Source organism: Columba livia, chromosome 21, assembly GCF_036013475.1.
Source record: "Columba livia isolate bColLiv1 breed racing homer chromosome 21, bColLiv1.pat.W.v2, whole genome shotgun sequence".
In the NCBI taxonomy this organism is placed as follows: Eukaryota; Metazoa; Chordata; class Aves; order Columbiformes; family Columbidae; genus Columba; species Columba livia.
Genome location: NC_088622.1, coordinates 6,189,474 through 6,214,414, shown reverse-complemented (window position 1 = coordinate 6,214,414; position 24,941 = coordinate 6,189,474). Strand labels below are relative to the sequence as shown.

Below are 24,941 nucleotides of genomic sequence, written 5' to 3'. Positions count from 1 at the left end.
GGGGGCTTCCCCAGGGGTGGGTGAGGGGGCCTGGGGGGACACACCGGGTGGTCCTGGGGGGGGCCGGGGAGGGTCCCGGGCGGGGGGTGGCGCCGGTTCCCAGTGCCGGGGGCAGTTCCCAGTTCCCAGTTCCCCGTGGCCGGTTCCCGGTGCTGGTCTCAGGTTCCTGGTGCCGGTGCTGGTCCCAGTTCCCGGTTCCGGTGCCAGTTCCAGGTCCTGTTCCTGGTCCCATTCCCAGTGCCGATTCCCGGTGCCGGTTCCCGGTCCCGTTCCCAGTGCTGGTTCCCGTTCCTGGTTCCAGTTCCCGTTCCCTTTCCCATTCCCGGTTCCAGTGCCGGTTCCGGTGCCGGTTCCGGTACCGGCCGCCCCCGGAGGGCCCGCCCCGCCCCGCCGCACGTGACGCGGCGCGGTGGCCGCGAGCGCCGGGGCCCCCGCTCCGCTGCGCTCGGTACCGGCTGCGCTCCCGGCCCCGCCGCCCCGGTAAGTGCCGCGGGAACCGGGGACCCCCGCGGACACCCCCATCCCCGCGCAGAAACGGGGGGGCCCGTTCCCCGGTGACCTTCAGCCGGTACCGGGGATGGGGGGGGGGGATGCTCCGGGCCTGGGTGGGGGACCCTGGAGTCCGATCAGGATGGGGGGGGATGAGCCCCCCATGTACCCCCCAACCTGCCCCCCAAATATCTCACCCATAAACTACCCCCCCGATATCTCCCACATTAATGACACCCCTCAACCTGCCCCGAATTCTGCCCCACTCTCCTTCTCCCCCCTCACTGGCTTCATCATCTGCCCCCCCAGCCCCCTCCCCACAATCTGATCCCCCCCAAGTTGCCCCCCCCAGCCCGGCCACACATTTGGGTCACACCCCCCGGTGCCACCCGTCCCCCCCCCGCCCCGGACTGCGTCCCTTGGGTGCTGGGGGGGGATGGTGGGGGAGCCCCCAGGACCCCGCACCCACTGCCCGCACGGGGACGCGGGGCGTTTGCACAAGGGTCCGTGTTTGCACGGGGTCGTGTGACATTGTCGCATTTGCACGCAGTCGTGTTTGCACGGGGACGGGGTGCGTGTGCACCGCGGGCCCGTTTTGCACCAGGGGCGCGTTTGCACGGGGACGACGCTCGTTTGCACCAGGGTGGGGGATTGCACCAGCGCCGCTTTTGCACGGGGACGGGTCACACCTGCACCAGGGTCACATTTGCACCAGGGTCACACCTGCAGGGACACACCTGCACCCCTTCGTGTTTGCAGGGGGACGGGGCGCGTTTGCACGAGGGTTCGCGCTTGCACGAGGGTCGCGCGCGCCCGGGGTGTGTTTGCACGGGGGGGTGGGACCCTTTTCCACCACGGGTGTGTTTGCACAGGGCCGGTGTCCCCGTGTCCCGTGTCCCGTCCCGCCCGGCGCTGTCCGTGGTGCTGCCCCGCGCGGCGCCGCCTCCCGCCGGCAGAGGGCGCTCTTCGGGTTGGGGGGGTGGGGGGTGCGATGAGTTTGGGGGGGTCTGAGCAGCCGGGGACCCCCCATGGAATGACCCGACACCCGCCGCTCCTGGGCCGCCGGCTCCCTGCAGCCGGCACGGCAGCACTTGGCTCAGTGCCATCAGTAGGCTTCAGGGGTAACGCCGCTGCCCGAGCTGTGGGGAGCTCCCCTCTCCCCCAGGAAGCACCATGGGCCCCCCAGGGCCCCCCCGCACCACCTAGACGTGTCCCAAACAGACAGCACCTCTCCCTCGACCATCCCACCCTGAGGTAAGCCCCATGGGTGCCCCCCACCCAAAGGTGCCAGTGACAAGGCGCGGGGACAGGCACCCACGGCCCCGTGCCCTGCAGGCAGCAGGATGGCCCAGCAGCGCCACGCCGTCCCCCCACCGCTCAAGGTAGGCGTCGCCGGGGTGGGGGCACTCATGGGTGCTAGCATGGCCTTCACCCTCCCCCAGCACACATGGGTGCTACCATGGCCTCCCCCACCACGTTGTCTTGCAGACGGAGGAGGACTACATCCCCTACCCCAGCGTGCACGAGGTAGAGCACCCGCTCCCCCAGAGCTGGGTGCTGGGAGGGTGGGGGGTTGATGGGTGAGTGGGCCGAGCACCCACCCGGGTTGTGGGTGCAGGTCCTGGGCCGGGAGGGGCCGTTCCCCCTCATCCTCCTGCCGCAGTTTGGGGGTTACTGGATCGAGGGCACCAACCACCAGCTGAGCGGGACCCCCGAGTCCCCCCAGACCCCGGCACCCAGCACCCGGGCAAAGCTGGAGGGCAACCACACGGCCAAGATCTACCGCAAGCACTTCTTGGGCAAGGTGAGGTCCCATGGGTGCTTCAGGCGTGGGTGGGTTCCCCATGGGCATGGGTGGGCATGGAGACCCCATAAATGGGTCCTCATGGATGTGGGTGCCCCGTGGAATGGGTGGTTGTGTGTATGGGTGCTCATTGGGGTGGGTGTGGGTATCTATGGGTGATCATAGGTACCCTACAGCATGGGTGCTCATGGGTATGGGTGACTTGTAGGTGTAGGTATCTATGGACATGGGTGCCCTATGGCATGGGTGTTCTTGGGTAGGTGTGCTCATGGACATTGGTATCTATGGGTATGGGTGCTCATGGACCTGGGTGCCCCATGGCATGCTCATGGGGCTGGGTGCTCATGGTAAGGGTGCTCATGGGGGTAGGTGTGGGTATCGATGGGCATGGAAGCCCTATGGCTGCAGGTGCTGGTGGACTGGGGTGCTGTGCAGCATGGGTGCTCACAGACATGGGTGACTCATGGGTGTAGTTATCTATGGACATGGGAGCCCAATGGGTTTGAGTGCACATGGACCTGGGTGCCATACAGCATGGGTGGTCCTATATGGGTGCTCATGCAGGTGGGTGGGGTATCTATGGGTGTGGAAGCCACATGGGTATGGGTGCTCAGGGACCTGGGTGCCCCATGGCGTGGGTGCTTATAGACATGGGTGTCCATGGGCATGGCAACCTACAAGTGTCTGTAAGATGGGTCGCCCATGGGCGTGGGTGCTCATGGACATGGGTGTGAGTATCCATGGGTATGGGTGCTCAGGGACCTGGGTGCCCCATATCATGGGTGCACATGCACATGGGTGCTCAGGGCCATATGTGTCTCATTGCATGGGTGCCAGTCAGTGTAGGTGTTCCATAGGTGGTGGTATCTGTGGGTGTGGGTGCTCATGGACATGGGTGCCCTATGGCATGGGTCCTCAGGGACCTGGGTTCCCCATGGCATGGGTGCTTGTAGACGTGGGTGTCCATGGGCACTGGGAATCTACAAGTGTCTGTAAGATGGGTGCTCCATGGGGATGGGTGTTCGTGGCATGGGTGTTCATGGGCATGGGTACTCTATTGGGATGGGTGCTCATAGTCATGGGTGCCCCATGGTATGGGTGCTCCATGGGGATGAGTGCTCCATGGGGACAGGTGTTCATGGGCATGGGTTCTCCACGGGGATGGGTGTTCATGGATGTGGGTGCTCATGGCTATGTGTACTCTATGGGGATGGGTGCTCATGGCCATGGGTGTTATGGACATGGGTGTTCATGGCCATGGGTACTCTATGGGGACGGGTGTTCATGGATGTTGGTGCTCATGGGTATGGGTACTCTATGGGGATGGGTGCTCATGGCCATGGGTGCCCCATGGCACGGATGCTGCCCGTGTGAGCACCCATCACATGGTGGTGGGTGCCGGCCCCTCCCGCAGGAGCACTTCAACTACTACTCGCTGGACCCGGTGCTGGGTCACCTCGTGTTCTCCCTCAAGTATGACGAGCAGGAGCAGCTCCACCTGCTGCTGCGGTGAGCAGGGTGCTGGGGGCACCCATGGGTGCTGACCGGGCATCAGGGGGCCACCCTGACCCCCACCTCGCCCCGCAGCACCCGCGCCCGCACCCTGCACGACGTGGTGCCCATCTCCTGCCTGGCTGAGTTCCCCAACGTGGTGCAGATGGCCAAGGTGGGTGCGACACCTCCGGCAGCACCCATGGGTGCCCCCCCCAACCCTGAGCCACCCATCGCATCTCCCGTCCTTCCCGCAGCTGGTGTGCGAGGACATCAACGTGGATCGCTTCTACCCCGTGCTCTACCCCAAGGTGAGGGGGGCACCCATGGGTGGGGGAGCACCCCGGGGTGCCCCCCACCCACCGCGCGCCCCCTCCCCACCCCACAGGCGTCCCGCCTCATCCTCGCCTTCGATGAGCACGTGCTCAGCAACCACTTCAAATTTGGGGTCATCTACCAAAAACTGGGGCAGGTACGGGGTGGGGTGGGTGGGGGTGAGGGTGGGGGTTCTGGGTGGGTGCTGACACCCCCCATCACCCTGCAGACCTCCGAGGAGGAGCTTTTCGGCACCACGGAGGAGAGCCCGGCCTTCGCCGAATTCCTCGACGTTCTGGGCCAGCGGGTGCAGCTGCGGGACTTCAAGGGGTGCGTGACGGGGGGCTGGGTGGGGGGCACCCATGGGGCCCAGGCTCAGGGTGCCTGTCCCCCCACCCCACGCAGGTTCCGGGGGGGGCTGGACGTGACCCACGGGCAGACGGGCAGCGAGTCGGTTTATTGTCACTTCCGCGACAAGGAGATCATGTTCCACGTCTCCACCAAGCTGCCCTACACTGAGGGGGACACCCAGCAGGTGGGGGCACCCATGGGTGCTGGGGTGCTGGGGGGACACATGGGTGCTTGGGGGGGGGTATAGGGGGATCTGGGGCACCTGTGGGTGCTGGGGGTATCTATGGGGTGCAGGGAATCCTTGGGCACCTCTGGGTGCTTGGGGGTGTCAGTGGGGTGCAGGGACACCCATGGGTGCTGGCTGGTGTCTATGGGTGCAGGGGATCCTTGGGCACCTCTGGGTGCTTCTGGGGTGTCAATGGGGTGCAGGGGCACCCAAGGGTGCTGGCTGGTGTCTATGGGGTGCAGGGGATCCGTGGGCACCTCTGGGTGCTTGGGGGGTGTCAATGGGGTTCAGGGGCACCCATGGGTTCTCGTTGATGTCTGTGAGGTGCAGGGGATCCTTGGGCACCTCTGAGTGCTGGGGGGGACATCTGTGTGACACAAGGGCTAACACTACACCCTATGGGTGCTGGGGTGGTGTCTATGGGGTGCAAAACCTTCAGGGGCACCCCTGGGTGCTGGGGGGGCGGGGCACAAGGGCTAGCAGCACACCCCATGGGTGCTGGGGGGGTGTCTATGGGGTGCAGAGGGCCCACATAGGACCTTTGGGTTCTGGGGGGTGTCTACTGGGTGCAGAGGGCCCACAGAGCACCCCTGGGTGCAGGGGGGTGTCTATGGGATGCAGAGGGCTGTCAGGGCACCATTGGGTGCTAGGGGGTGTCTATGGGGTGCAGGGGTCCAGCAGAGCACCCATGGGTGCGAGGGGGTGTCTATGGGTGGCAGAAGCTTGTCAGGGCACCCTTGGGTGCTGGGGGGTGTCTATGGGACACAAAACCTTCAGGGGCACCCCTGGATGCTGGGTTCACCTATGGGGTATAGGGACTATCACCCCCTTTGCCTCCCTGGCGTGACCTCCCCGTGTCCCCCGTGTCCCCACAGCTGCAGCGGAAGCGTCACATCGGCAACGACATTGTGGCCGTGGTGTTCCAGGACGAGAACACCCCATTCGTCCCCGACATGATCGCCTCCAACTTCCTGCACGCCTTCGTGGTGGTGCAGCTGGAGCAGGGCAGCACCCAAGGGACCCTCTACAAGGTACCGCCCCCTGCCTCAGTTTCCCCATCCCCAGGGGTGCTGCGGGGTGCCCTGTCACCCCCCGTCCTGCCCACCCGCCGCAGGTCTCCGTCACCGCCCGTGACGACGTGCCCTTCTTCGGCCCACCGCTGCCCGACCCCGCCGTCTTCAGGAAGGTGAGCACCCATGGGTGCCGCCTGGGGGGGGTTCCCCGGGGTGGCACCCACCCAGGGGTGCCCCTCGCCCCGCAGGGCCCTGAGTTCCAGGAGTTCCTGCTGACCAAGCTCATCAATGCTGAGTACGCCTGCTACAAGGCCGAGAAGTTCGCCAAGCTGGAGGTGGGTGCCAATGTGGGTGCTGAGCATGGGGGTGCTGGGTGGCTTGGGGGTCTGCAATGGGGCTGGGCATGGCAAGGGGTATGTGGGTGCTGCGGATGCGGGTGCTGCGCCTGCAGTGGGGCTGTGCATGTCATGGGGCATGTGGGTGCCATGGATGCTGTGGGTGCTGTGGATGTGGGTGCTGTGTCTGCAGCTGTGCTGTGGGTGCTGTGGATGTGGGTGCTGTGCCTGCAGGGATGCTGTGGGTGCTGTGGGTGTGTGTGCTGTGTCTGCAACAATGCCGTGCATGCCATGGGTGCTGGGCACAACATGGGTGCTGTGCACGTGGGGTGGCACGTGCCATGGGTGCTGCATATGCAATAGGGCTTGTGCATGCTGTGGGTTCTGTGGGTGTGGGTGATGTGACTGCAGGGATGCTGTGAGTGCTGTGGGTGCTGTGGGTGCTGTGGGTGCTGTGGATATGGGTCCTGTGCCTGCAGGGATGCTGTGGGTGCTGTGGATGTGGGTCCTGTGCCTGCAGGGATGCTGTGGGTGCTGTGTCCAGTGTCGGTGATGTGACTGAAGGGATGCTGTGGGTGCTGTGGGTGCTGCAATGTGGGTGCTGTGCCTGCAGCAGTGCTGTGGGTGCCACGCGTGCCATGGGTGCTGGGCATGCAGTGCTGTGCGTCTGGGTGCTGTGTGCAATGTGGGGGCTGTGCATGTGGTGCCACCTTCACTGGGGGTGCTACATGCAATGGGTGCTGCTGTGCATGGGGGTTCTGTGCACGATGTGAGGGGTGTGCATGTGGGTGCTGTGTACACTGGGTGCAGTGCCTGCTGTGCGTGGGTGCAACATCCACTGGGTGCTGTGCGTAACGTGGGTGCTGTGCCCAGGGCGGGGGAGGCGTGCCCACAGCAGTGGCACACATGTGGGTGCTGCATGCCAGCTGCGTGCCACGCTCGTGGGTGCTGTGCCTGCAAGGGTGCTGTGTGTGTGGGTGCTGTGCATGGCGGGGGGGCCACGCCTGCTGTGCACGTGGGTGCCATGTACACCAGGTGCTGTGTGAGATATGGGTGCTGTGCCTGCAGGGGTGATGTGGGTGTGGGTGCTGTGCACGTGGGTGCCATGAACACCAGGTGCTGTGCACGTGGGTGCTGTGGGGGTGTGCTGTGTATGGGGGGGTCATGCCTGCTGTGGGTGCTGTGGTGTGCGTGCTGTACATGTGGGTGCTGATTACACTGGGTGCTGTGTATGGCAGGGTGCCATGCCTGCTGTGCACGTGGGTGCTGTGTACACTGGGTGCTGTGTACACCGGGTGCTGTGTGCGATTTGGGTGCTGTGCGCGATTTGGGTGCTGTGCACATGGGTGCTGTGCCTGCAGGGGTGATGTGGGTGTGGGTGCAGGGTACACAGGGCATGGTGTGGGGGGGTCATGCCTGCTGTGGGTGCTGTGAACGTGGGTGCTGTGCACGTGGGTGTCGTGGGGTGTGCTGTGTAGGGGGGGTGGATGCCTGCTGTGGGTGTGCGTGCTGTGCACACGGGGTGCTGTGCACGCTGTGGGGGCTGCGTGGGCTGAGCGCGGGGTGGAAAGGCAGGTGCCGCGGGTCCCCGACAGCGCGGGCGGGGCTGAGGGGGGTCCCGCGGGGTCCCGCAGGAGCGGACGCGGGCGGCGCTGCTGGAGACGCTGCACGAGGAGCTGCAGGCCCGCAGCCAGGCCATGCTGGGGCTGGGCCCCGACGACGAGCGCCCCGACAACGGCGCCGCCGCCCCGGGCTTCTTCGAGTCCTTCAAGGTGGGGCACGGCGGGGGGGGGTCCCTGCTCCTCCTGCCACCGGAACGGGGGGGCGGGAGGGACCCGGCGGGCCCGGGAGCTGCTGACGGGGGCGCGGGGGGGCCTTGCAGCGAGCGCTGCGGGGGCGCAGCCCCTCTCTGGAGGCCGTGGGGCTGGGACCCCGCCGGGTCCCCACAACGCCCCCCCCAAACGCCGCCAACGCCGCCGCCGCCAACGCCGCCGGACCCCCCGACGGTGTGAGTGCCCCCTGGACACGCCCCCAGCGGGTTGGCCACGCCCATCGCTCAGCCAGCTTGCCTGGCTGAGGACACGCCCATTCCCGTGAGGCCACGCCCCTTCTAGAGACCAGGGTATACAAACCATGCCCCTAGAGAGTGTTAGCCACGCCTCTTCCCCAAGCCACACCCCCAGGTAGCGCCTCGTCAGTGCAAGCCCCGCCCCTTTCCCGGGCTCACCTGGACACGCCCCTCCGCGCAAGCCCCTCCCACCCCGCCGTACCGCCCCTCCCCGTGCCCCCCGGTGACGCGGTGCCCCCCGGGCCGGTGACCCGGTGACGCGGTGCCGCCCCCAGTCGCTGCTGGTGCCCGGGAGCCGGCGGGGACGCCGCGGCAGCGCCATCGGGCTGGGCTCGGTGGAAGAGGTGGGTACCCCGGAACGGACTCCCCCGATGACCCTCCGGGTGCTCCCCGCCCCGCTCCCTGGTTAACGGCGTCCCGCAGGCGCTGCTGGTGCCCGGGAAGAGCCCGTCGCGGCGGCGGCCTGGCCCGCTCGGCTCCCGCCGCTCCAGCGCCATCGGGATCGAGAGCATCCAGGAGGCGCCGGCCGGCAGGTGAGCGCCGGGCCCGGGCGGGGGCTGGCACGGCCCGCCGTCCCCTCCCGGTGTCACCCCAGCGCCCGCCGCCTCCCGCAGGGACGGCCCCGCCGCCACCCCCGAGGGCGCCTGCTCCACACACAGCTCCCCCGAGAGCCGCCGACACCCCGACAGGTCCCGCACCCGCCATGGCACATCGGGGGGACACCGGGAACGGAGGGCACTGGGATGGGGTGACACAGGGAAGGGGTGACACAGGGAAAGGATGGCATAGGGATGGGGTGACATGGAGGTGACACGGGAAATGGAGGGCACTGGGATGGGGTGACACAGGGATGGCGTGACATAGGGAAGGGGTGGCACTGGGACAGGGTGACACAGGTATGACACAGGGAATGGAGGGCACTGGCATGGGGTGACACAGGGAAAGGGTGGCATAGGGATAGTGTGCCATAGGGATGCAATGGGCCAGGGTGACACTGGAATGGGGTGGCACTGGGATGGGACAGCACAAGGATGAGATGACATGGGGACTGGAGGGCACTGGGAAAGAGCAGCAAGGGGATGGGGTGGCACCAGGACAAGGTGGTACAGGGATGAGGTCACATGGGGGTGACACAGGGAATGGAGGGCACTGGGATGGGTGATTTGGGGGTGACAAAAAAACTGGAGGGCACAGGGTGATATGGGCATGCAATGGGCCAATGTGACACCAGGATGGGGTGGCACTGGGACAGGGTGATGTGGGGACCAGAAGGCACTGCAATGGAGCAGCAAGGGGATGGGGTGGCACTGGGACAGGGTGGCGCAGGGATGCCCGGGGGGGGAGCCAGGAAATGGAGGGCACTGGGATGGGGTGGCACAAGGACCAAGTGGGACATGGATGCAATGAGGCCAGGGTGGCATGGGGACAGAGTGACACTGGGGTGAGGTGGCACCCAAATGGGGTGACACAGGGATGGTGTGGGACTGGGACAGGGTGACACTGGGGTGATGCAGAGGGACTTGGAGGGCATGAGGATGGAGCAGCACATGTATGGGGTGGCACAGGGACAGGGTGGCACTGGGATGGGTGGCATGGGGACAGAACAGCACAGGGACAGGGTCACCAGCAACCTAACAGCACAGGGACTGTATGTCATGGGGACAGTGTGGCACAGGGACAAGGTAGCGGGGGCATGCAGTGGGGTGGCACTTGGGTGGTCTGGGTGCAGGGTGGCATGGGGACAGGTTGGTGTGGTGACAAGGGACGTGGCATGGGGATGGGACATCACAGGGAGGGGATGGCATGGGGACAGGGTGACATGGGGATGGCACATCCCAGGGCATGGGGACAGGGCGTCATGAGGATGGGACGTCCCAGGGATGGGATGGCATGGGGACAGAGTGCCACAGGGGTGGGACATGCCAGGGAGAGGATGGCATAGGGACAAGGTGTCATGAAGATAGGACATGCCAGGGACAGGATGGCACGGGGAGGAGGTGACACGGGGATGTGACATCCTGGGAATGGTGTGACATGGAGCTGGGGACAGGGCCGGGCTGACACGGGACAGCGCGGCGTCGCGGCGGGCCATGGCGGTGGCCGCAGGGCACGGTGCCAGCCTGTCCCCTCCCCTGGGGACCGTCCCCTGGCAGGGCCGAGAAACCGGAGCCACCGAATTTCTCCCGCTCGTCCTCCAGCGCCAGCAGCTTTGGCAGCGCCGAGGAGCCCGGGGAGCCGGGACGGGTACGGGGAGCCGGGGGGGGTGAAATGGGGGCTTGGAGGGGGGGCAGCACCCCCTGACCCCCCCCCTGCACCCCCAGGAGAGCCGCTCGCCCTCGGGGAGCCACCGCGACGCCTTCGCCAACACCCCCTGGCCGGATGACCCCCCTGGTCCCCTCCCAGGTAGTGTCACCACGTGGCAGGTCACGGCAGGGTGTGGGGACCCCCGTTGGGGTGCTCACCCCCCCCTTTTCCCCCAGGCCGCCATCCCCCGGACCCCCCTGAGATCAAAATCCAGCTGGATCGGCCCCCCCAGAACCCGGTGAGGCTGTGTACCCCCCCCACACCCCAAAATGGGGACACCCACATGGGGGGCACCCACTGATGTCCCTTTGCACAGGGGTCATAGTCACCCCCCATCCCGGGGGGGTGTCACCGCTTCCCCCCCCACCACGTGCCACCCCCGTGCCAGGAGCCGAAGCCATCGTCCCGGTGCAGGATTTGGGGGATATCCCCCCCCCCAAAACAATTGGGGCGCCCCCCCCTCCAGACAATCTCCATCACCCCAAATACCCCTGGGGGGGTGATGGACCACATGGCCCCCCCCCCTTCCACTGTGACCCCAATGCCACATGGTGGGGGGCCACCAAAATGAAGAGTGTGTCCAACTCAAACATTCCCCCCCAAGAAAAGGGGGGGGGGGGCTCAAATCCGGGGCAAACCCCAAACCCAATGTGGGGCTTCCCTTGTCCCCCCCTTTTATTTTAAGGGAAAAAAGCTCCGGAATGGTTCGGATGCTTGGATTTGGGGGGGGATTATTTTTTCAAGCCCCCCCAACCCGTGTTTGTGTTTCCTGTGAGTCCTGTATAAAATAAAGGTTTATTTATCGTTACAGCCGGGAGATGCTGGGAGGGGGGGTCCCGGATATCTGGGGAGGGGGGGTCCCCAAAACCCTAAACATCAGCCAGACCAGATGCTCTGCGTGGTCTTCAAACCACCCCATTTTTGAGGTTATTTACCCAGATTTGGGGTTTTTCACGGCAGCACTGCTGAGCAAAGCCTTGCTTTGATTTTTTCCCCTATTTTTGGGTGCTGCGGGTTCCCCAAAATGTGGCGAGCCCCCAAAATAAGAACCTTTTCAGCTCTGGTGGCTACCGCGGCGTCGGGAGCGGCATTTGGCCACCAGCCCCAGTGGCCACCGGCTTGGCGCCAAATCCCCAGCCAAGAAAAAGTGGTTCCCCCCCCCGCCGAACCCCCAAAAACCACCGAGCACCCCGGGAGTGGTTAAACTTAGCTCGGTGCCGCCCGCTTTCTGGGAAGCGCCAGGGGTTGGGACGTGGTTGGGGACACCGGCGATGCCACCGCGGGTGCAAAGGGCGCCGAGCAAAGTGGGGGTGTCACACGTGTCCCCCGCCTGCCCCAGAGTTAATAAGAAACCAGAGCAGAGATTTATTTATAAAGCTGGGAAATAAATAAAAAGGGGGGGGGGTTTGGAGGGGTCTGGTGGGATTTTGGGGGGTGTAAGTGCAGGGTGCAGTGGGGGTGTGCAAGGGGCTGCTCGTGCGCAGTTTGCACATGCAAGGCGCTGTTTGCACCGTGACATTTGCACGCCCAAAGCACCACTTAGATGTGCACGGTGCCGTTTGCACCCCCGAGACACCGTTCGTGCATGCACAGCACACCGTTTGCACACCGAAGGCACCATTTGCACATGCACAGTGACATTTGCACACTTAAGGCACCATTTACACGCGCACAGTGACATTTGCATGCGCGAGGCACCATTTGCACGCCCAGGGCATGATTTGCACCTGCACGGTGACAATTGCACACCCAAGACACTGTTTGCACATGCATGGTGACACTTGCACACGCAAGGCACCGCTTCCACATGTACAAGTGACGTTTGCACACTCAAAGCACCATTTGCACACCCAAGGCACTATCTGCACAGTGACATTTGCACACCCAAGGCACCATTTGCATGCACATGGTGACATTTGCACGTGCACGGTGACATTTGCACACCCAAGGCACCATTTGCACACCCAGAGCCCTTCCCCAGGCCTCAATTCCCACCCCCCAGCACCTTGCCAGCTATAAAAGCCCCCTCCCCTAATTACCCCACTCCTAATTACCCCACCCTCTAATTACCATAATTACCAGCCCTAACGAAGCGGCATGCCCCAGCGGGTACCACCCTTTAAATCCCCCCTCCCCGCAACCCTGGACCCCCCCCCAGCCAGCAAAATGCCTCAAACCAAAGCCTTTCCAAGCAAAACAAATCACCCAGGAGGCTAAAAAAAAATAATTAACAAGTTTTGGGGACAAATTAACCCGGTGAGTTAATTTCTTTCCCATCTCCGTGTTGTTCTGGGTGTGATGAGCTGAGCACCCGGGTCAGTTCTCAGCACAGGGACCGCGGCCGCGTTTTTGGGCTCCGGCCCCGCGGCCTTTGGCTCCAAGCGGGGGTTCGGTTGTCCCCCCCCAAATCCCACAGGGGGTTGGGGCCGGGGCGGGAATGCTGCTAATTATAGGGGAAAAAACGTGTATTTACAGAGGCAGCTCCCAGCACCAAACCACCGGCGGCTTTTTTGCTCCGCTGAGTCTTTTGGTTGTTGTTCCTCCTTTTTCTGGGCGCTGCCACCCACAAAACGGGGGGGGGGAGGGGGGTGGGATGAAGGATGACCGGCTCTAGCGGAGGAGGAGGAGGAGGAAGGGCAGCAGCAGCGCGGGCGCGGCGGGGCGCGCGGCGGCGTTGCAGTGCGCGCGGTTGGCGCCGATGCAGGCGGCGTAGGCCATGGCGTGCGGGATGTAGTTCTGCTCGTGGACGCCGTGCAGCAGGTGCGCCATGGGCCCCCGCGCGAACACCGCCACGTCCTCCCCGCCGTGCGTCTCCTGCCGCAGCGGCACCGCCGACTGCGCCTGGTAGTCCGCGTGGGCTGGGGGCAGGTAGGGTTGGAAATTAGGGTTAGGAATAAGGGTTAGGGTTAGGAATAAGGGTCGGGAATAAAGGTTAGGGTTAGGAATAAGGGTCGGGAATAAGGGTCAGGGTTAGGAATAAGGGTCGGGAATAAGGGTCAGGGTTAGGAATAAGGGTCGGGAATAAGGATAAGGGTCGGGAATAAGGGTCGGGAATAAGGGTCGGGAATAAGGGTCGGGAATAAGGATTAGGGTTAGGAATAAGGGTTAGGAATAAAGGTTAGGGTCAGGAATAAGGGTCGGGAATAAGGGTCAGGGTCAGGAATAAGGGTCGGGAATAAGGGTCAGGGTTAGGAATAAGGGTCGGGAATAAGGATAAGGGTCAGGAATAAGGGTCAGGAATAAGGGTCAGGAATAAGGGTCAGGAATAAGGGTTAGGGTTAGGAATAAGGGTTAGGAATAAGGGTTAGGGTTAGGAATAAGGGTCAGAAATAAGGGTCAGGGTTAGGAATAAGGGTCGGAAATAAGGGTCAGGGTTAGGAATAAGGGTCGGGAATAAAGGTTAGGGTTAGGAATAAGGGTCGGGAATAAGGGTCAGGGTCGGGAATAAGGGTCGGGAATAAGGATTAGGGTTAGGAATAAAGGTTAGGAATAAGGGTCGGGAATAAGGGTCAGGGTCAGGAATAAGGGTCGGGAATAAGGATTAGGGTTAGGAATAAGGGTTAGGGTTAGGAATAAGGGTCAGAAATAAGGGTCAGGGTTAGGAATAAGGGTCGGGAATAAGGGTCAGGGTTAGGAATAAGGGTTGGGAATAAGGGTTGGGAATAAGGGTTGGGAATAAGGGTCAGGGTTAGGAATAAGGGTCAGGAATAAGGGTCAGAGTTAGAAATAAGGGTCGGGAATAAGGGTCAGAGTTAGAGATAAGGGTTAGGAATAAGGGTCGGGAATAAAGGTCAGGGTCAGGAATAAGGGTCGGGAATAAGGGTTAGTAATAAGGGTCAGGGTCGGGAATAAGGGTTGGGAATAAGGGTCAGGAATAAGGAGGAATTTTAAAGGGAAAATAAAAGGAGAAAATTTTAAAGGGAATAAAAGGAGAAAATTTTAAAAGGAAAAAAGGGAAAATTTTTAAAAGGCAAAAAATAAAAAAAGGAGAAATTTTGAAAAGGGAAAAAATAAAAAAAGGAGAAAATTTTGAAAAGGAAGAAAAAAGGGGAAATTTGAAAAGGAAGAAAAAAGGGGAAATTTGAAAAGGAAGAAAAAAGGGGAAATTTGAAAAGGAAGAAAAAAGGGGGAAATTTGAAAAGGAAGAAAAAGGGGGAAATTTGAAAAGGAAGAAAAAGGGGGAAATTTGAAAAGGAAGAAAAAGGGGGAAATTTGAAAAGGAAGAAAAAGGGGGAAATTTTGGAAAAAAAAAAGGAGAAATTTCAAAAGGGGGAAAAATGAGAAAATTTGAAAAGGGAAAAAATAAAAAGGAGAAATTTTGAAAGAAAAAAAGGGAAAAATTTTAAAAGGGAAAAAAGGAGAAAATTTTGAAAAGGGAAAAAATAAAAAGGAGACATTTTGAAAAGAAAAAAGAGAAAGGGATCAATTTTGAAAAAGCAAAAGAAAATGATAAGTTTTGAAAAGAAGAAAAGGGATGAGTTTTAAAAAGGAGGAAAAGGATATATTTTAAAAAGAAAGAAGAGAAAGGGGTTAGTTTTAAAAAGGAGAAAAAGAAGGATGAGTTTTAAAAGGTGAGGAAAAAGAAATACATTTTGAGAAGGCAAAGCAATAAGAAGGGTCCATTTTAAAGGCGGGCGAGGATGAATTTTAAAAAGCCAGCAAACAGAGGATGGATTTTGACAGGCCGGGTTTTCCAGCCAGGTGAGATGTAGGGGGTTTGCCCCAAAGCCCCACTCACCGAAATCCACGGCAGAGACGTTCTCGCGCTCGCCCGCCACGATTTTGTACCCGGGGCCGTTGCCGTAGAGGATGGAGGTGAAGGGCTTGCGGTCAACGTCGCTCTGCATGGGGGCCAGACCTGGCACGGGGACACCTCAGGATGGGCACGTCCCGGGGTGTCCCCAGCATGTCGCTGAGGTGTCCCCAGGGGTGTCCCTGAGTGTCCTGAGATGACCCCGAGATGTCCCGGGGTGTCCCCAGCATGTCCCTGTGGTGTCCTAGGGGTGTCCCTGGGTGCCCTGAGATGACCCCGAGATGTCACTGAGGTGTCCCCAGGGGTGTCCCTGGGTGTCCTGAGATGTCCCGGAGTGTCCCCAGCATGTTGCTGAGGTGTCCCCAGGGGTGTCCCTGAGTGTCCTGAGATGACACCGAGATGTCCCAGGGTGTCCCCAGCATGTCCCTGTTGTGTCACTGAGGTGTCCCCAAGGTGTCCCCAGGGGTGTCCCTGGGTGTCCTGAGATGACCCTGAGATGTCCCTGAGTGTCCCAGGGTGTCCCCAGCATGTCCCTGTGGTGTCACTGAGGTGTCCCAGGGGTGTCCCTGGGTGTCTTGAGATGTCCCTAAGTGTCCCCAGCATGTTGCTGAGGTGTCCCCGGGTGCCCTGAGATGACCCTGAGATGTCCTGGGGTGTCCCCAGCATGTCCCTGTGGTGTCACTGAGGTGTCCCCAGGGGTGTCCTGGAGTGTCCCCAGTATGTCACTGAGGTGTCCCAGGGGTGTCCCCATGGTGTCCCCAGGGATACCCCTGGGTGTCCTGAGATGACCCTGAGATGTTCCCAGGGTGTCCCTGAGGTATCCCCAGGGTGGCCCCAAGGTGTCCCCGAGGTGTCCCAGAGTGTCCTGGGATGACCCTGAGGTGTCCCCAAGGTGTCCAGGGGTGTCCCTGGGTGTCTTGAGATGTCTCCGAGGTGTCCCAGGCTGTCCCCAAGGTTTCCCAGGTTATCCCCAGGGTGTACCCAGGTGTTCTGAGATGACCCTGAGGTGTCCCCAGGGTATCCCCGAGGTGTCCCCTGCACAGGACTCACCAAAGATGGGGTTCCCACGGGGGGTGTAGCCACCGAAGGTGAAGACGTGTGAGTGGTCGGCGGTGACGACGCTGAGCGTGTCCTGCGGGGAGGTGACACGGGTGGCCAGCCCGATGGCCCGGTCCAGCTCCACCGCCTCGTGCAGCGCCTGCTTCGCCTTCCCCTCGTGGTGCCCGTGGTCGATGCGGCCCCCTGCGCACCAGCACCGCTCGGCATCGCCCCCCGGCACCCCCCCTGGTGTCCCCAGTATTCCCACATGCACCCCCATTGCTCCCTTTTATCCCCGTTTTCTCCATCCTTTATCATTCCCTTTATCCTTTTTTTGCAACTCCCCCTTCCCCCCGCTTTTTGCATGCCCATCAACCCCTTTTCTTGTACCCCATCACATCCTTTATTCCTCCCCTTTGGCACCCACATCACCCCCTTTTTTGCAACCCACATCATCCCTTTATCCCTTTTTTGCATCCGACATCACTCCCTTCATCCCCCTTTTTTTTTTGTACCCGCACAGCCCCCTTTACCCTCCCTTTGCATCCCCATCACTCCCTTTATCTTCTTTTGTACCTCCCCATTGCCTCCTTTATCCCCCCCATTTGCACTCCATCACCTCCTTTATCTCCTTTTTACACCATCACCTCCTTCATGCCTTTTGCTTTTGTCCTTCCCATCACCCCCTTTTGCACCTCATCACCTCCTTTATCCCGTTTTCACACCCTCATCACCCTCTTTATCTCCCTTCTTGCATCCCCTACTCTTTCCCCTTTTATCCTCCCCCTTTTTGCATTCCCCTCCTCTTTCCCCCTTTGCAGCCCCTCTTTATCCCCCCCATCACCCTCTTTACCCCCTTTGCATGCCCCACCACCCCCTTTACACCTTCCATCACCCTCTCTATTCTCACTTTGCACCCCACACCCCTTCCCTCTCTTTCTCTCCCCTCCCCACCTTCAACCAGGAGGAAAAACCCGCGGGGATTTTTCTGGAGCATCCTGATGGCCACAGCCACCATCTCGGTGAGGGACGGGTCCGTCTCGTTATTCCTGTCCAGCTCGTACACCATGTCACCCGGCTCGAAGAGACCTGGGGACAGTGACATTGCTGGGGACAGCAACACTGCTGGGGACAGCCTTTCCCCACAAAAAAAGAAGTGGGGGGTGCAAATCCACCATCTTCTCGTGCTTCTTGTGCTGGTTCAAGGGTTTGAACCTCCACCAGATCTGGGGTGATCAGGCAGAACCCAGAGGGTGCTCCCAGGCCCTCCTTATCCCTGGGGGGTACCAGCATCCCTTGGAGGTACCAGCATCCCGGGGTCGGGGGGAGTACATCCTTGGGGATGTAAAAGCCACCAGCATCCTTTTGGGGTACCAGCATCCTAAGGACAGGGTGCCAACATCCCTTGGAGGCAGCAGCATCCTTGGGGGTTTAACAGCATCTCTTGGGGTATCAGCATCCCCAGGGGGGACCCAGGATCCCCTGGTAGGGGGGTACCAGCATCTTTTTAGGGTACCAGCGTTCCTTGGTGGGGTGTAGCAGCATCCTTTGGTGAGTACCAGCATCCCTTTGGGGTATCAACATCCTTGGTGGGAGGGCAGTAACAGCGTCTCTTGGTGGAACCACATCCCCAGGGTGGGTACCAGTCAATTTGGGGGGGTACCAGTATCTCCAGGATAGGGTACTAGTCAATTTGGGGGGTACCAGCATCCCCAGGGAGGGTACCAGTACCTTGGTGGGGGGGTACAAGTATCCTCAGGGTGGGTACCAGCATCTTTGGGGAAGTACCAGTATCCCAAGGGTGGGCACCACTATCTTTGAGGTACCAGCATCCCCAGCATGGATACCAGTATAATGGGGGGGTACCATCATCCTCAGGGGGTATTGAGCCCCTCCAGCTGCTCCAGCACCCCAGGGGCACCCACAGCACCCATGTGAAGCCAGGGGCACCCTTGGGTGCCAGGACTCACCCAGGAGGAAGTCAACACGGCTGAGGTTGAGCGCCAGCAGGTCCCTCCGGTGCCACACGTACTTGGCGACCTGCGGACAGGCGGGTTGTCACCTCCCCATCTCCTTTACCCCCCTCCCCAAAATATTGCCCCCCCACTCAGGAATGGCTTCTCCAGGTTACAGCGGGGTGTACCCCCCCCCAAATAGTGTCCCTGTCACCTTGCCGGGGGGTTTGGCGTCATGCCACGCCTGGACGAGGTCCCTGCGGTCCAGCCGGGTGCCCCGGTGCTTGTCCTCGTGGGGATACTCCACATCGCTGGCGTTTTTGGGGAACATGTATTTCCGCCCACCGCCCAAGATCACCTGAAAAAGCCGGGGGAGGGGAGAAAGGCATTTTTACAATTATTTGTAATTATTTTTATCCCCCCTGCTTCCCCAATTCAGGTTTAACAGAGGGGAAAACGGAGCAGGATGTCCAGGAAAACTCCGGCGTGGCGCAAAACACCCAAGGAATTTCACCTCGCTCGAAATAACCCCGAATCTCTTCCTATTCATTAAAACCCAAGGCAAAAAATAACCATTTCCAGCAGCGAATTTGGCTCTTTATAAGATTTTTTTACATATATATATTTATTTTTTGGCATCCCTGTGGGAAGGATGCTCCACATCGGGGTCCCCGCGTGAACCCGCCGGGACGGAGCCCCATCCCGCAGCTCTCGCTGTTTGCTTTGGAGCCCGGTTTATTTGGCCTCTGTTATTTATAACCAAGCAGAGATTTTTTTTTACGCAGGAGATGAATTATAAAGCAGCGAAACACCGCCGCCAAAATTATTAAGCAGAAAAAGAAAAAAAAAAGAAGAAAATTGTCTTTTTCCCCACTATATAATTATTTCCAGCCTGGGACAGAGTTAAAATTATATTAAAGAGAAAAAAAACCCCGGCAGAAGAGGCTATTGAAGAGCTAAATAACAGGCTGAGATGTTTTGCTTTGGGGCTATTTTGAAGGCCAGAAGAGGATTTATTTACAGGGCTGAATTTCTGCGTAAATCCGCAGCGAGGGGCAGAATTTGGGGGGAAAATGGAGGGTTTTGGGTATGGGAAGTATGAGGAAGGCGGGGGCTGCTGTGGAGTGGGTGAAGTGATGTTTGGGGATCTGGTTCTGTATGTGATCATGGTCCCAGCCCTGCGGCTGGTGGGTCTGTGGGTGCCTCTGGTCCCATGTCCACCCAACAGAACCCATGGGTGCTCCTGGTCTTATATCTGCTGGGGGTTCTGGCTCTGTACCCATGGGTGCTCCTGGTCTTGTATCTGTTGGGGGTTCTGGCTCTGTACCCATGGGTACTCCTGGTCTTGTATCTGCTGGGGGTTCTGGCTCTGCACCCATGGGTGCTCCTGTATCTGCTGGGGGTTCTGGCTCTGTACCCTTTGGTGGTCCTGGTCCCATACCCCACAATCCTGGCTTTGCACCCATGGGTGGTCTCAGCCTTGTCCCCAACTCACTGTCCTGGTCCTGCACCTATGGGTGGTTCCAGCCCAAATTCTCCTGGGGTTCTGGCTCTGTACCCACTGGTGGTCTCAGCTCAACATCTCCATGAGTTCTGGCCTTTCATCCATGGGTGGTTCCAGCCCAACATCTCCTGGGGTTCTGGTTCTTCACCCACTGGTGGCCTCAGCCCTTCACCCATGGGTGCTCTTAGTCCTATGTATCTACCCATGGCCCTGTCCTTGTTCCTGGTGGCCCTGTCCCCCTCCTACCTCGATGTCAGGGATGTTCTCCACCAGCTGCCGGGCGATGTCCTTGCAGCCGCCCTCCAGCGCGTCTGGGGGCATCTCTCCATCCGAGTACCAGTCGCGGTTGGCCGAGTGGGCATAGGCGGCGCTGGGCGTCGCGTGGGTCACCCGCGTGGTGGTGACAATGCCCACCGCCTTGCCTGCACCACAAATTCAAGTGACGGTGCTGAGAACCCCCCTAAACCCCACCGTCTTTACCCGCCACCAGCACCCAGCAGCCCCTCACCGCTGTCCTTGGCCCAGCGCAGGATGGATGTCACCTCCTGGCCCTTGGTAGTGTTGCAGCGGTCGCGGGTGACGCCGGCGCTGACGCCCACGGTCCCCTCGTTGGCTTTGACGCCGCACAGGTAGGCGGTGGCCGTGCCCGCACTGTCGGGGACCTGCGCGTTGGTGTTGTAGGTCTTGGGGAAGATAAACGAGTCATCATCATCACCAACCACCACCATCATCATCATCACCACCATATCCATCACCACCCCGCAGATCCCCTCCCCACACTGTTTGGCCGCATCCCACTTGAGCCCCCTCCCATTTTTTGCCCCTTGTCCCCCCCATTCTGCCCCTTCCTCCCGCAATGTGGTCGCGTGTCATCCCCTCGCTGCATTTTGACGTTTTTAGCCCTTTTCCAGCCCATTTTTCAGCAGGGAGCGAGCGAAGCCGCCACCACCAGCATCCCCTGCGGGGCGACGGGAGCTGGTGGGGAGCAGCCAGAACTTCCAATTTCATAACCGAAAAGAAAGCCTTTTGTTCTGAAAAATGACCCCAGGAGAAGCGGGGGAGTCCTGCGGCTTCCCACGGCCCCCCCGCCCCCTCCCCGTTCCCACGAGCCCGACCCTGGCACGGCCAACAGCGCCCGCGCCAGCTCCTTCGCCCGCCCATGACCTAATTTCAGCTCCCGCTCGATGCCACCCATCCTGACCTTGCGGTGGGTGTTGGGGGTGTCCCCGGGGGGTCTCACCTTGGCCAAGGCGACGTAGGGGAACTTGTCCATCTCCAGGAGACTCTCCTCGCCCTTGCGGTTCTGCAGCTGCCCCTTGAGGATGCGGGCGGCCGTGACGGTGGAGACGCCCATCCCTGCCGGGGAACCGTCACCCACCCACCGCGGATGGGACAGCGCGGCACGCGGGGGCCGAAACGCCCAGCACCCCATTCATTGCAAAATGGATTTATCCCAGCACCCAACTTACTGCCGACTCTGTTAATCGCAGCACCCAGTTTATTGCAACCCCAATATATCCCAGCACCCAATTTATTGCAACCCAAATATACCCCAGCACCCAGTTTATTGCAAGCCCAATATACCCCAGCACCCAACTTACTGCAAACTCTGTTAATCGCAGCACCCAGTTTATTGCAACCCCAAATATACCCCAGCACCCAGTTTATTGCAAGCCCAATATACCCCAGCACCCAACTTACTGCAAACTCTGTTAATCGCAGCACCCAGTTTATTGCAACCCCAAATATACCCCAGCACCCAATTTATAACAACCCCAATATATCCCAGCATGTGGTTTATTGCAACCCAATATACCCCAGCACCCAGTTTATTGCAAACCTGATTTGTCCCAGCACCCAACTTACTGCAAACTCTGTTAATCGCAGTACCCAGTTTATTGCAACCCCAAATATACCCCAGCACCCAGTTTATTGCAACCTCAATATACTCCAGCACCCGATTTATTGCAACCCCAAATATACCCCAGCACCCAGTTTGTTGCAACCCCAATACATCCCAGCACCTAGTTTAGTGCAAACCTGGTTTGTCTCAGCACCCAACTTAGTGCTAACTCTGTTAATCGCAGCACCCAATTTATTGCAATCCCAATATATTCCAGCATGCAGTTTATTGCAGCCCCAATATACCCCAGCACCCAGTTTACTGCAAACCTGATTTGTCCCAGCACCCAACTTACTGCAAACTCTGTTAATTGCAGTACCCAGTTTATTGCAACCCCAATATACCCCAGGACCCAGTTTATTGCAAACCTAATTTATCCCAGCACCCAACTTAAGCAAACTCTGTTAATCGCAGCACCTAATTTATTGCAACCCCAAGTATACCCCAGCATGCAGTTTATTGCAACCCCAATATACCCCAGCACCCAACTTACTGCAAACTTTGTTAATCACAGCACCCAATTTATTGCAACCCCAATATATCCCAGCACCCAGTTTATTGCAACCCAAATATACCCCAGCACCCAACTTACTGCAAACTCTGTTAATCACAGCACCCAGTTTATTGCAACCCCAATATATCCCAGCATGTGGTTTATTGCAACCCCAATATATCCCAGCACCCAGTTTATTGCAACCCCAATATACCCCAGGACCCAGTTTATAGCAAACCTAATGTATCCCAGCACCCAACTTATGCAAACTCTGTTAATCACAGCACCTAATTTATTGCAACCCCAAATATACCCCAGCATGCAGTTTATTGCAACCCAAATATACCCCAGCACCCACTTTATTGCAAACCTAATTTATCCCAGCACCCACTTTATCCCAGCACCAAAGTTGTTGCAAACTTGATGTATCATAGCACCCAATTTATTGCAAACCAAATTGATGCCCGCACCCAACTTAGAGCAAACCCAATTCATCGCCAACTGAGTTTGCTACAGCACCCAGTTCATTGCAGCACCCACTTTTTTGCGAGCCCAGTTATCACAGCACCCAGTTTATTGCTGCACCCAACTTATCACAGCACCCACTTTAGCGCAGCACCCCATTTATTGCAAACCCAGTTTATGGTGGCACCCAATTTACTGCAGCACCCAATGTTTTGCAAATCAAATTTATTGCAGCACCCACCTTGTTGCAAACCCAATTTATGGCAGCACCCAACTTATGGCAAGCCCAGTTTACTGCAGCACCCAGTTTATTGCGAAGGCGGTTTATCGCAGCACCCACAGCACCCACTTCCCCGCAGCCCCCATCCCCTGCAGCCCCCCCGCCCCTCTCACCGTCGCCCAGGAACAGGATGAGGTTCTTGGCCACGTTCTGGTTGAGGCGCTGGAGCCGCAGGGCCTCCCGCAGCGTCTGCTGCGCCTGCCGCCGCCAGAACTCGGGGTCCTTCTCCCTTTCTGGGGGGTGCGGAGAAAAAACGGGGCTCCATAGCACCCAACAGCACCCACTTTTGTGGTGCAGCCCCCCCCATCAACCTCACGTACCGGGGATCAGGGATGGCGTGCAGAGCGGGGCGAGGAGGAGGAGAAGAAGAGCCTTCATCCCGGTGCTGCGCGGGTGCTGGATGGGAGAGAGCTGCGGGGGGGCACCCGCCACGCGCCTCAGTTTCCCCACCGAGACCTTCGCCCCCGGGCTCGGCCAAGCACGGGAGGGCAATGTCCCCTCCCTGCGCAGCCACCAGTGTGACCCCTGGGGACGTGCCAGCAACCTCTCGCCAGTGCCATGAGGCGACACCTCGCTGGCATCAACGCAGGGCTGGGGACGGTGACATGTCCTCACTGTGTGTGTGGCACACGCGGGTCTCTGTCACATGGCTGGGTCCCCATCGTGGGTCCCTGTTCCCATTGCATGGCCATGTCCCCATCACAGCTGGGTCCCCATTGCATGTCGGGGTCCCTGTCATGTGGCTGTGTCCCCATCGTTTGGCCATGTTCCCATCACACCCTCATGACCCCATTGCACCCCCTTGTTCCTGTTGCACACACGTTCCCATCACACTCTCATGTCCCTGTTGCACAGCCATGTCCCCACCTCATGTCCATGGCCCCATCGCACCCCCGTGTCCCCACCACATGCCCATGTCTCCATCGCACCCCTGTCTTCCTGTTGCACATCCACGTCTCCATCGCACCCCTGTGTCCCTGTTGCACATCCACGTCTCCACCACATGCCCATGTCCCCATTGCACCCCTGTGTCCCCATCACACCCCCATGTCCCCATTGCAGCCCCTTGTCCCCATTGCATACCCATGTTCCCATCACACCCTCATGCCCCCTTTGCACCCCCTTCTCCTTGTTGCACACACATGTCCCTGTTGCACACACGTCCCTGTTGCACACACGTCCCTGTTGCACACACGTTCCCATCACAGCCCCGTATCCCCATCACACATTTATGTCCCTGTTGCACACTTGTGTTCCCATCACACCCTCATGTCCCTGTTGCAGACCCATGTCCCCACCTCATGTCCATGTCCCCATCACACCCCCGTGTCCCTGTTGTACACCCGTGACCCCACCACATGCCCATGTCTCCATCACACCCCCATGTCCCTGTTGCACATCCACGTCCCCATCACACCCCCGTGTCCCTGTTGCACGTTGGTGTCTCCACCACATGCCCATGTCCCCATCGCACCCCTGTGTCCCCATCACAACCCCGTGTCCCCATTGCACTCTCGTGAACCCATCGCACCCCCGTGTCTCTCCCCGTTGCACACCCATGTCCCCATCACACCCCCCGCTCCCCCCCTCTCTCCCCAGGGTCCCCCCGCTCCCCGGCGGTGGCAGCGGTGGCCCCGGGGGGTCCTTACCGGCGCGGGGAGGGGCACACGTACCGGCACGAACTTGGGTCCCGACACCCACGTCCCTGCTGGGCGGCGGGAGGAGGCCGGGCCGGGGGGCAGCGAGCCCTTAAATCCCCCCGCACCGGCCTTCACCTCCTCCTCCTCCTCCCCTTCCTCCACCCTCCCCCGCGAACAGCGCGGGGCGGGGGGGCCGAGGGGGAGCAAAAGCACCAAACTGGGCTTACTGGTGCCCTCTGCCGGGTCTTACTGGGAGGACTGGGAGGACTGGGGTGCAACGGAGTCTGGCTGTGGGTGCTGAGCATCTCCCGCCCTTCGCACGGGGGTGCACCCCTGGTGGGGTGTGGGGGGGTGTGTTTTACCGGGTTTTGCATTATTTTTACCCAAAACCTGCCGGCGACTCGGGAGTGTGTTTGGGATGGGGGTGATGGAGAAGCGGGGGGGGTCCCTGCCTCAGTTTCCCCACGCAGGCTTCTGCTGCAGCCCACGAGCGCGCCCGGCCTCAAAGGGCTTT

At 60.0% G+C, this 24,941-nt stretch overlaps 2 protein-coding genes across 8 annotated transcripts; one reads left to right on the top strand and one right to left on the bottom strand.

Annotated features, from left to right (window-relative positions):
* Nucleotides 1-345: 345 nt before the first annotated feature.
* Nucleotides 346-10,878, top strand: RAP1GAP (RAP1 GTPase activating protein). 4 transcript variants are annotated; one of them, XM_065037651.1, is made up of 23 exons: nucleotides 346-480; nucleotides 1,655-1,743; nucleotides 1,825-1,871; nucleotides 1,978-2,016; nucleotides 2,108-2,293; nucleotides 3,708-3,802; nucleotides 3,881-3,959; nucleotides 4,042-4,095; nucleotides 4,173-4,256; nucleotides 4,329-4,429; nucleotides 4,505-4,634; nucleotides 5,552-5,707; nucleotides 5,791-5,862; nucleotides 5,938-6,024; nucleotides 7,659-7,796; nucleotides 7,907-8,032; nucleotides 8,368-8,436; nucleotides 8,516-8,625; nucleotides 8,707-8,781; nucleotides 10,246-10,336; nucleotides 10,414-10,495; nucleotides 10,573-10,634; nucleotides 10,713-10,878. In XM_065037651.1, exons 3-23 carry the CDS (start codon nucleotides 1,833-1,835, stop codon nucleotides 10,719-10,721), a joined length of 1,884 nt encoding a protein of 627 aa, XP_064893723.1. In that variant the 5' UTR covers nucleotides 346-480; nucleotides 1,655-1,743; nucleotides 1,825-1,832; the 3' UTR covers nucleotides 10,722-10,878. The 4 variants fall into 4 exon arrangements, with proteins under 4 accessions (XP_064893723.1, XP_064893724.1, XP_064893721.1 ...); XM_065037652.1 differs by having other exon boundaries at nucleotides 363-480; nucleotides 1,566-1,743; XM_065037649.1 differs by lacking the exons at nucleotides 346-480; nucleotides 1,655-1,743 and having other exon boundaries at nucleotides 1,807-1,871.
* Nucleotides 10,879-11,737: 859 nt separating this feature from the next.
* On the bottom strand, nucleotides 11,738-24,618 carry ALPL (alkaline phosphatase, biomineralization associated). 4 transcript variants are annotated; one of them, XM_065037680.1, is made up of 12 exons: nucleotides 24,461-24,618; nucleotides 23,108-23,198; nucleotides 22,901-23,020; nucleotides 20,887-21,002; nucleotides 20,155-20,329; nucleotides 19,893-20,068; nucleotides 18,357-18,500; nucleotides 18,158-18,227; nucleotides 17,142-17,276; nucleotides 16,200-16,391; nucleotides 15,135-15,254; nucleotides 11,738-13,254 (listed from the first exon to the last, which is right to left on the bottom strand). In XM_065037680.1, the coding sequence occupies exons 2-12, from the start codon at nucleotides 23,163-23,165 to the stop codon at nucleotides 13,007-13,009; spliced, it is 1,554 nt and encodes a 517-aa protein (XP_064893752.1). In that variant the 5' UTR covers nucleotides 23,166-23,198; nucleotides 24,461-24,618; the 3' UTR covers nucleotides 11,738-13,006. The 4 variants fall into 4 exon arrangements, with proteins under 4 accessions (XP_064893752.1, XP_064893753.1, XP_064893754.1 ...); XM_065037681.1 differs by having other exon boundaries at nucleotides 24,437-24,591; XM_065037682.1 differs by having other exon boundaries at nucleotides 23,108-23,183; nucleotides 24,437-24,584.
* Between the last annotated feature and the right edge of the window lie 323 nt (nucleotides 24,619-24,941).

Bases quoted from the DNA above. Each gene is read 5' to 3' on its own strand.
- RAP1GAP (XM_065037651.1), top strand. From the start codon at position 1,833: ATGGCCCAGCAGCGCCACGCCGTCCCCCCACCGCTCAAG. The intron at 2,017-2,107 runs GTAGAGCACCCG...TTGTGGGTGCAG, and splicing joins CCTACCCCAGCGTGCACGAG to GTCCTGGGCCGGGAGGGGCC. The intron at 8,626-8,706 runs GTGAGCGCCGGG...CGCCTCCCGCAG, and splicing joins CAGGAGGCGCCGGCCGGCAG to GGACGGCCCCGCCGCCACCC.
- ALPL (XM_065037680.1), bottom strand. From the start codon at position 23,165: ATGAAGGCTCTTCTTCTCCTCCTCCTCGCCCCGCTCTGCACGCCATCC. The intron at 20,330-20,886 runs GTGAGACCCCCC...ATCTTCCCCAAG, and splicing joins CCTACGTCGCCTTGGCCAAG to ACCTACAACACCAACGCGCA. The intron at 16,392-17,141 runs GTGGGGAGGGGA...GCTGGTGCGCAG, and splicing joins GTTTTTCCTCCTGGTTGAAG to GGGGCCGCATCGACCACGGG.